An 11,580-nucleotide genomic window follows, 5' to 3' on the forward strand; every position below is an offset into this window, starting at 1 on the left:
ATTGGATGAACACCGAACGTTTTTTTCTCAGAAGTCAATTAGAGTAGATTTATAGGCAGCCCTAAATCACTCTGAAGGGGAGTTCAATTTAAGGAAGCCTGGGGAAACCCAATGATAAGAATTCATATTGACGACAAAAGACAAAAGTGGATTGGCGACTTGTGTCGTTGAACTGAGGACAAGTTGTCCCCAGTTGGAGGGGACTGGTCCTATAAATGCTTCTCCACCTTGGATAGGGCTTATCAGTCTCTTTAAGATGAAGGTCGTCCTAGCTTTGCTCATCTGTACTACTGTCCTCGCTGCCAAACCCGGGGCACACAAGGGTTCCTACACCACAAGGTATGACAACATCGACTTGGAAGAGATCCTCAGCAATGAGAGGCTGTACAAGAAGTACTTCGACTGCTTGGCCAACAAGGGCAAGTGCACTCCTGATGGCAAGGAATTGAAGGGTGCGTATAACTCGATAAAAGTATTTAATTATTAGATTTAATCTTTATTATTTATGAAACTGTTGAATTTCCTTAGTAAAATCAGTGCTATTTGCTACAAAAATGATTCACTAACCTAGATGATAAAGGATAGCATTACAAATGAAGTATATTTTTCAACTGCGAATTTGGATAGTATATTAAATCTTCTTTGACGCTTTTATCTTTTTCATGACTCAAAGAAATTTAACAAGATGCAGACCCTTATATATTTACTAAAACTAAAAAAAATAATTATTGCGAAAAAAAAAAAATAGAATTTGCACAAAACTACACTTTTTCTTAAGGGCTGAATGTTAGATACCAAAATCAGTTCAGATCGGAATGGATTTATTCAAATTACTGTTGCACTACAAGGATTGTATTTTAACGTAATTTTAGTCCTTTGTTTAAAACTATTTCTTAGGAACCAATGTTTCGCCTCACAATGGTTCATCAGGACAGAATCTAGTTTCTGAATAAAGAACTAGATGGTTTCATTCTGAAACCACTTGACTCAGCCCTGATACTGCAATGTGGGACGAAACGTTGATTACTATAGTCTTCTTCTATATTGTATCTTTCTTTACCGCCACCCGGATCATCCTACTACGATGTACTACATTTATTTAACTATTCATCTTTCAAAGTAAATATATTCCCAAAATGATCCATATTCTGAACGCTTTTTTTCATGACTCTGGAACTAAATTTCATTAGTGCTCTCTCATAGATGACGGCAACACAAATACCAATAGTACATTCATAGATTTAGGGGTATTTAAATTGAGTGATATGTTTAAAAAACTAACAATAAATGCATACAATGAGGGACAGTAGACTACTAGAACGACCTTTGATTCAAACAATACATAAATATATACATTAATGAATTTGTATCATACATGTAAATTTGTATATATTAAGAAAAAAAATTAAATCTGTCCTACTACAACCCACGAAGAGTTAGGGAATCAGGGATGCATTACTATGTAAGGAACCACTGTTAGTAGACCAACGGTTGTGCAAGGAGGTGATTCGATCAAAATCACGTTTGATGGCCAAGTTTTTACCTAATTAAGGAAACCAACTTCATGATGCTGAGTGAAACCGGTAGGGGTTTCAAAACCATAGGAGTGACTGACGACAACAGTGAAAAAATAATTATTATCAGTCTCTGCCAGATTTTAATCCGGGTCCTCGGAGTTAGCAGCAGAGTGCCTTACTCTGAGCTACTCACTCCCACAGTATATATATAATAAAATTCTTATATTCTATTTATATGTCTGGTGTGTTAGTCGTATGGCTTTGGTCTGAAGCAAAAGTGACGAATCTGTAGATATTTGAGAACATTGTATTTCAATCATGATTGTAGATATTAGGCAATTTCTAATTGCGATTGATCACATTGTATATTATAAAGTATGTCAAACATTTAGTAAGGCCTTTTTGGCTTTGGAAGAGAATAGAAAATCTGGTTAAAATCCATCAAAACCAATTTACCTACCAAAATTTACAGATCTGTTACTTTGGATCGTTGGATATGAACTTAAGCAAAGCTATTGTTTCAATTTTTAAGCAATTCATTTTTGTAACATATGATGGATCAGTTAGAAAAATAAATAGTTTTATTTATTATTCACAATAGACATATACATTTTTTTGTTGGTTTAAGAATATTTTTCCGTGACTCAATAAAATATATGAAGTTCCAATACAAATTAAAATGCATTCAATATACGATTAGGGAAATTGAGAAAATATATTAATAATGTCTTCACTTACTGCTTGGAATTAGATTTTTTTCAACTTTAAAGTGATGGTCTTGTTAAACTTTTTCTTTCTTGAATACTAATGTTTCAATTTAAAAAAGAACAAGCAAAAAAACATTCGCAGTCTAGAAAAACCTGTTTTATTATTCAAATTGACAGTGGCTTATATCGGGTTAGAGATTAGGGTTTTTACTGAACAATCACCAAAGAAATAAAACCAAATTCACCTAGTGGAAAATATTCTAAGATTAAAATTGATTTTAAAATTCTGGTTTGGAAAGGAGGATTGAGGATATTGAGATTAACTGTAAAATAAACGTTATTAGTTTTTAAAACTTAGGAATTTTGTTAATTTTTAAATTTCGATATATAAACTTTTTTTTATTGTTAAATATTGAAATTACATGATTATGGGCAATAGGTAATAGTACTGCTATATGGAAAAATTCTTGCCTATTTATAAACAAATAAGAAAATAAACAAAGTAAAACAAGTAAATAATTAAGATGAGAATTTTTTTTTATTTATTTAATGTAATTTACAACTGTACAAATAATAAATACAATAAGTGAATCTGTGTTATTGCTTACAGAGAGTATACATGTGTCATCAGCATATGTTGTTAGGACTGTGGGTTGGGTGGGTTGGGTTGTCAGCTGTATAAACCGTGTAAAGAATGGGACCTAAGATACTATCTTGAGGAACACCGGCGAACTGAGAAAAGAGAGATGAGTAAGCTAGGTTATGATTTACTTTAAAGGTTCTATCAGAGAGGTAGGAACGGATTAAAAAGAAATATGTAAGGGAAAGGAATTGACGAAGTTTATAGAGCAGACCTGGATGCCAGACTCGATCAAAAGCTTGTTCAACATCGAGGAAGACTCCCGTGCAGTAATTTCCGCGCTCTAATGTGGAAGATATAACATCAACCACTCGATGTCACTGTTGAATGGGATGTTCTAAATCTAAACTGATTGTTAGGAATAACATAATATGAGTCAAGGATTGGGTAGAGGTGTTTTAATCAAAGTTTTTCTGGGATTTGCCCAGAATGGGCGATGAGAAAATTGAAATAAAGTAAACCATCTTATACAGATACATAAATAAATAATAAAATTTGTAATGCTACTACCCATCAAGAGTATGAGGTTGAGTACTTTTTTAAAGAAGTACTATTCCGTTATGCAAGGAAGTGATTTGTTCAAAATCACGCTCCCCAAGCAGACTTATCTCCAATTTAGGTATCGATTTTAAACAGGCTGGGCGGACCCTAAAACATATACATTCTTAGAGGTCTTTATTTTAAAATTAAAATAAATACCTTATACTTTTTATTAAAAAAAGAACCACATTTTGCCAACTTTGTGGTTAGCATATTTCATTAAGGGGTGATATATTGTAGTTTGGACATAAATTCACTTCAGAACTATTCCTAGAGGCCAACAGTGTCGTATGAAATTTGGAAATAAATATACTATAGTTCATATATGGTTTTAATTTTCGAAGAAACTGGGATTAGGATATTAAGCACCGTGTCTTTACAAAAAGACAAAACGAAAATGTATTTAACCAATCAAATACTGAAATAAAAGAAGTTTAATTTAATCTTCTGTATGGTCAGCATTCTGGATTGTTATATATGGTGCATAAAAATTATAATTGCAGAAACTATCATATAATTAATTACATGATATTAATACTTATATTGATATATTCAGAAAAATAGAGTGAAAAGAAGTATGCTATTTCTTTTTTTTTTTCCAATTGGAATTGTCCAAATGCAATTATAAGCCTATATTTGTAACTTGCAATTCATATTCTCTGTCCAATCCCTTACTACCAGGTCCTGTTTACCTGACATCTCACAGAACTGATAAATGAATATATGATGAACTGATAAATGTTTGATAAATCGTTTTTTCCCGGGGTTGCTTTTTTTTGGACTTCCTTTCCTTTTGCCTTCCTTCTTTTCCCACCCTTTGCTTGTTTTAATTCCTTTTTTTTTCCTTTTTTTTTGTTTCCCTTTTTTGCCCCTTTTTTTTATTGTTCCGGTTTTTTTTTATTTAATTTTTTTTTTTTTTTTTCTTTGTTCGTTTTTTTTTTTATTTATTTTTTTTTTTTTCTCGCTGTATATAAGTTGTAATTAAGTGTGGCCACACTGCTTTATGGCTAACAAATGTTATTATAAATTTAAAATTGCCTTTGTAATTGTTCAAAATGGACCTATTTTTCATTGCATCTCTTTTTTTCATGTAGTCAAATACTTAAAATAATATTCTAAAAAATATATGATTGCTTTAAAATACGTTTTACAAATGCAAGAAAAGAAAATATGCCATTGCATAAAAATCCGAGCCCCTGGCTATAAGTAAGCATTAAAATTAAGTGGCATAATATATGATCCATTTTCTTTTGAGTAGGAATTTCAGTTAGAACTTTTTGTGGAACACAGGATCCTTAACATAAAACATAAAATACTAATGCCTACATTGATAATACGAATTGTAGAATCACCTCCATTGAAACAGTAAAATTCATGGCAGGAATAAAAATGTAGCTATAAAAAGAAATCAAGTGTTGAAGCAAATTAAAATTCCAAACATCACTCATTTCCTAAACCAACATTTAATTTAGTACAATGATATCAAGACTTATTTTAGATGTTTGTGTTTATTAATATTATATTTATGAAAATAACAATTATAATTGTTGAATGATTGAGATGCGGACTGGCTTGACCACATGGTGGCCTTCTCTCCATGTCTCTATGGCCTTAAACGTCATCTTCTTCAAGGACCTTATCCCTATCTTTCTTTCTCTTCCTCTTTTTTCCTATCGATAGGTGTTTGTTTATTGTAAATCAATATTAGTATTGTTACGAAAATCCGACAAATGCAAAATAGTTATATAAAAAATTTTATATTCACCTTAAAGTTTGAAAAGCTTTATATAATGTAGCCTTATATAAAGAATAATTTTCAATATATAATGTTCAGTCTCCACATTAATCGCCATGTCCAATATGCTGTGTCTATATGAGTGATTTTATTTACTAACGATTGGATTTCGATAATTTTAGTTTAGAATAGTGAGGGAATTAATTGCTATGCGTAAGTAGAGTTTTCATTTCTTGATAATTTTTTTTCTGGTCTTGCTTTAGAACTTATTCAATATTCGAAATCTCAAATTGGTTTTATGAAGAAGCGTTCAGTCAAGTTTTATCAAAAACAACAAAGCAGTTTTTTACTTCAGTCTGTAAAAATATACGTTTCTGTTTTGTCATGGTGCAGTACAAAAACATTTTCAAGTAATTTCAGCAACAATTTCTATATCATTACCAACAATATTAAGTGTTTTGTATTATTTTAAGTGAATTTATCTCCTTAAAATATAAAATCCAAAGATTGACTTAAATAATTAAAATACTTAATATTGCTGACAATGAAATAAAAATTACTTAAACGTTTTTTAACGACGAAGACATTATTTTTTTTATTTAATTCATTTTTAGGGGTAATTTTATTAGTTTTATCCTCAATAAATATTTACTTAGATTAGAAAAAAAGGTGCATTTAAGTAATTTTTAACTATTTTAGATGAAAACCCTGATACTTTGTAGAGAAAGATTTTATTTCTTTATTTATTATTGTTTAATAAAAATTGAGGTAGATCTCAATTTATTCTATAAAAGACCTCCACTTAATTAATATGACCGTAAATCTTATTAGATAAAGAATTTTTTTTTAAAGAGAAAAATCTATAGTTCTGTAGAAGGATAATTGCACAAAATTCACACTGTTTAACAGCTTCAAAAACCCCTTCAAATGCTATTAACAAAGAAAAATTTTGGGCTTTGTTGGGTTTTGTCAATTCGGGTTGGATTAACATGATATGAGACACTCTGAGTATATATATTTTTATAATAAAGGATGGTAACTTAATGGAAGTGAGCAAATGAAATCTTTATTATTATAGTATCTAAATAATATCTTTATATAGAAGTTAGTATTCAAAACGATAGCTCAATAATTGGTTTTGTCGAAGGATTAAGGAGGCAAGGTTTAAGAAAACAGAGAGAAGGAAGAATTTAAGAAAACGGTAAACTGAAAAAATTCCAGCAAAAAATGAAATTTTGGTTTTTGGTATGTAAAAACAGAAAAAAAAATGCATAATATGTATATTTTTCTGTTTCAGATGTATTACCCGACGCTTTGGCCACTGAGTGCAAGAAATGCTCCCATAAGCAACAGCAGGGTACTGAGAAGGTCCTCCGTCACCTGATAGAGAAGAGGCCAGTGGACTACAGTGTTCTTGAGAAGCTCTACGACCCCACCGGCACCTACAAGCGCAAATACAAAGCTGAGGCTGAGAAGAGGGGAATCAAGATCCACTAAACGAGCAACGGAACACTCAGTGAAATAAAAAAATTGTAGAAGAATTAAATTTAAAGAAATTAACAGTAAAAAACAAACAAAAAAAAACAGATTCCCTCAATCATTTGTTTATTCAGCACATACATTTTAAAAATAAAAATACTTTTACATTACATTTTGTATTTTTTATAGTATTTAACTTAGATAATTACCTACTTAACGTTTGTTCCTATACATTTTTTATTACCCTTTATTTTCCATTTGATGCGATTTCCCGGAAGTTGTCCTTTTATTACAGGTTTGCATTTCAAGAAGGCCTAGATCACATCATCATTGTAGTATTTATTTTTTAATTATTTTTAATGTATAATTAGGCAACGATGGAATTTGAATACATTCATTATATTATCCTGGAAATTTAAATTGAATGATGCTATGAAGAGATATAGATTAGACTCCTAAAAATGGATCAAAATCTATAACAACATTCACTTGTCAGTGATACCGACTTGTAAAAAGGTAGTGTAAAATGGGATTGACTGTATCATGTACTTTCAGTCTTAGTCTGAGACTGGTGAATCGGTGGATCTGTGTAGCAGTCACGTTAAATATTCCTCAGTCTCAACGGTTGTTACCACTGTTACAATCACAAAATCTTAAGTAAATCACAAGGATGTTTCTTGCTCATCCATTTTCAGTTATAAATATTGCTCATTTACCCCCAGCTTAATATCAAATTGATATTAATCCAACTATTCCGTGACATTTTCGTATCTACTTAAATTCTTTCTTACACTTCCAAGGAACATTTTAACTTTCCTGTAATTCAACCTTCTTCTGTTCTCTATACCTCTATACATTCAGTGTCTCTTATCATTTTCTGATATTTTACGTTTTTAAGTTTAGAATATTTCAAATTTTTTTAATCATATATAAGACGTGATGGGAAAATCTGGCGGTTGAGCGTGATCATGAATAAATCACTTCCTTGTACAACCGTTGTTCAATATACATCCTTACAATGTATATTGTAATGTATATCCGTACTGAACCCTCGAGGATTGTAGTGGTGCAGATTTTCACTTTCATAAGGTGTTTTATACCTGAATAAATAAATGTTAGTATAAAACTTTATATATATTTTTTAAAAATAACTCTGGAGAGATAGATACATTGTGGCTGAATACAGATACATTGTGCATGCGTTCGAATCGTAGTATTCCTGGGAACGAATCTGCGGACAGGTTCCTGTAAATTTTGCCAGCTGGACGTCAATGATAGATTTAATCATAATACTCATTGCAGAAGTGATTGCAAAAGGCAACAAGAATGTGGGACCAATCACACATTAAGCCAGAAGAAATCATGTAAGATATTATCCAATGAAAAAACCTCATTCAAAGAGTTCATATCTATATAAGAAATCCTAAAGAGGCTGAGAACTCGGACATGCAGCCTTCAGCTATTGATACTTAATGAGACTGGGATCAATGCTATTTGAAACAGATAACACTTCACTGATACTGAACCACTTTGTAAAAACATGTAAACATGACTCTGACACCTGAACAATACTGTGTCATTGCCTTACAATATGGCCCGAGCACTTTCAAATGAACAAACAAAAATTCGAAATATGAAGAAATTTCTAAAAATTATACACTTTTTTAATTTGTATTTATTGATTTATTGATAATATTACAATCTGCCATAGCATTGTTGGGCAATAGGTAATAGTGAAAACTGATAAAATAACATAAGAAATTATATTAAAAATAAACAAAGTCCCTCTCTAAGTATACACAAACAGAAGGATAAAGAAAATAAACATAACCAAACTTTTTATATAATTAATAATAATAATAGAGCCAATCGCTCTCTACATACATCCCTGAAGTGATGCCCCTCCAAATCCAATTCTACTAAATCAGTTTAAATGCAATCCTCCCATCTACGTTTTGGTCTTATTTATTTCTTCGGATTTATTTAATTAAAATACTGTTTTAATAATTTTATCACTTTATGTAACTTTTAGATTAATTGTTAATTAAGCTGCTAATGACTCACATTAGGTAAATGTGAAATCTATTTAAATATATATTTTTTTTTAGTCCAAAAAATTATAAAACTGAAAATAGGAATATACACCTTCACATCTTATTATTAATTGTTCATGATAACTAAGGCTTTTTAAAAATAAAGTAAAATAAATGCCAATAAGAGCTTAGAAAATCATTTAGCAATAATAGTATTAAAGAAGTATTTTAAAATTTATTGTTTGAACAATATTTTTTTTGGTTTCTCTCAACGATTGAAATTTAAATGAACATAACATTTTCCTTCATCCTGATAAACATAATATTGGAGTGATTTTAAATCTTGGAAGGGTGCAAGAAAGCTGTCATATGCCACTCTAGAATAGTAACATAAATGTATAAAACGTTTTAAAATATATAATTTTAATTATTGCTGTCAGCAGTTAGAATTGCTCGTGATAGATAGCAACATCGTCATACGTCTTCTATACTATAACATTTCTTATGATGGCTACTAACAATTTCCCGACAAAATGTAATAATGTTTAACCCCGAACCGCTCAATGCTTCCATCAGGTCACTTGGTAATTGATGAACAAGAGGTCAAAGATTATTAGTTGGTATTATGCAGAATTTACAACTAATATCACATATGAAATCATATAATGCAGATACGAAACTAATAGTATTTACAAAACACTATTAATTAGACTCTATTTATTATTTCAAATAATATCATGAATGGCACAAAAAAAATATATCAATATTTAGTCAATGATTAATTAATATCAATATTAAATTAATAACAATCTTTTTTCAATGATTAATTAATCAATGGTTAAAATATCAATAGATAAAACATCAATGGTTAGGCTTCTTTGGAAGTCTTGATTTTCTTCCCATCGCAGTTTCATGATCCTGGACTGCCTTTCTTTTCTTTCTTCCGACCTCTTCATACCCCTTTTTTTTCTTCTTCCAATTTTGGTGAGATGTTTTCCTATACGTATCTCTATCTAGGCAGTCGGTATCTGAAATTTTAAGTCTCTTTAGTTCCTCTCTCATTTGCCTCGAGTATCGTCCCATGTTTTTAGCTAGTTTTGTAAGTTTAGCTAGTTTTGTAAGTTAGTTAAAGCTAGTTTTGTAGCTAAACTTTTTTTTAAATATCTTCTTATTCAATCTTTCCTCCTTCATCCTCTTAATGTGCCCATAGAACATCAGACGTCTGATTCTCATCTCGGTTTGCAGGTCTTTGATTTTTCTGTAGATCTTTTCGTTAGATCTTATCCTGTAACCTTCTTGTGTTTTCCTGAGCTCATAGATTTTTCTTAAGATCCTCCTCTCTATTTTCGGTAGCTTTTCCAAGTTGGGTAAGCATATGGTCTCCACCCTGTATAAAATTACAGGCTTTACCACAACGTTGTATTGCCTTGGAGGAGATGGATATACTAATAATAGTAATTTATAAAAATTAATATAAATATATTATATAAATATATTCGAAACAGTTAAAAGACTAAAACTAAAACACCCCTGATGAAGCTCTACAAAGTGAAGCGAAACGTCTGCCATTTTCCATTTTCATTTAAGTAGTCGTCAACTATCTTCTGTTTTCTTGTGACCGAACCCTTGACCATCTACTTCATAATTTAAAAATTACGTAATATTTTTTCTTTTAAATAGCCCTTTTTAGTACCTCTCACAACTTAAAATTCACCCGAACTTTTCGAGAATTTTTCTCCATTATGCAGTTATATCAGTTATATGGGTCCTTCTAAAATAAAAATAGTGCATAATCACAAGTTTTTAAAATAAAATTATTCACTGAATTTCAATAAAACATTTAAAAAGTAATTACAAGTAATTTAAATATATTGCACTATTTACACAGCTGATTTAGCTATTATAATCAATTAACAAATTTAAAAGTTTTTGAGATCTGGCCAAAATTTAATATTCCCTTAAACTTTTTTTCTTACTTTAAAATATCTCATTATGTGAAATTATTACAAGAAACTTTTACAATTAAATCTGAATATATGCCCACGTTTTCTCCATTTAGTTTCGATACAGCTTAAGCTCAAATATTTGAAAAATGTTTTTATTGCATTTGTCCACTACAGCTCTCTGCTAGTGCATCCGTCACTTGCATCGATTCATGCCAACATACTGAAAGCTCCTAGCACCTGTAGGTATAAAAATAAACAAACTGTATTAATATATTTTCAATAGGGTTTTGAATTTCATTCGTGAGGGGGTACAAGGTTTCTGGTTGTAATACCAAGTTTCATTATTTATGGGCAACTTCACCAATAACTCACTAATATGAAAAAGGATGGGATTATTACATTGTATTTTTTTAATGAAACTATAACTGAACTACTAAACTTGTTTTAATGATTCTAGGGTTTGCATGAATTATGGTGTAATCTCAGTTTGTGGCATATTTAAATTTTAAAAGAAATATGGTGATATAGTATCGTCTTCATTGGAGCGCGGAATGTAGTGCTCGGAAGTCGTTCTTGATGTAGAACAGGCTTTTGATCGAGTCTGGCACCGGGGACTGGTATACATTATTCGTAAATTCCTACCCCCTACATATTATCTCATTATCCGTTCTTATGTCTCAGACAGGTTATTTCAAGTAAATCACAACAGCGCTTATTCATCCCTGTTTCCTCAGTCTGCTGGTGTACCTCAGGGTAGTTTCCTTGGTCCTATCCTTTATACAGTGTTTACAGCTGACATCCCAACCCATCCTAACACTATTCTCACCACGTATGCCGATGACACATATTGTCAGTGGATAATGATCCTTCCATTGTATTCCAATCCCTCCAGTCCCACATCATCACCCTTGAAGAATGGTGCCAAAACTGGAGGATTAAAATAAATTCCAAAAAATCCCACCAAATCACATTTACCCTTCGTC

The 11,580-nt window shown here is 30.9% G+C and overlaps 1 protein-coding gene across 1 annotated transcript; it reads left to right on the top strand.

Moving 5' to 3' along the window:
* The first annotated feature begins 238 nt into the window (after positions 1-238).
* On the top strand, positions 239-6,788 carry LOC106681358 (ejaculatory bulb-specific protein 3). Its single transcript, XM_014421634.3, has 2 exons — positions 239-452; positions 6,437-6,788. The coding sequence occupies exons 1-2, from the start codon at positions 257-259 to the stop codon at positions 6,634-6,636; spliced, it is 396 nt and encodes a 131-aa protein (XP_014277120.1). The 5' UTR covers positions 239-256; the 3' UTR covers positions 6,637-6,788.
* The last annotated feature ends 4,792 nt before the right edge of the window (positions 6,789-11,580 follow it).

Source organism: Halyomorpha halys, unplaced genomic scaffold, assembly GCF_000696795.3.
Source record: "Halyomorpha halys isolate HHAL.00 unplaced genomic scaffold, Hhal_1.1 Scaffold330.1, whole genome shotgun sequence".
Classification (NCBI taxonomy): Eukaryota; Metazoa; Arthropoda; class Insecta; order Hemiptera; family Pentatomidae; genus Halyomorpha; species Halyomorpha halys.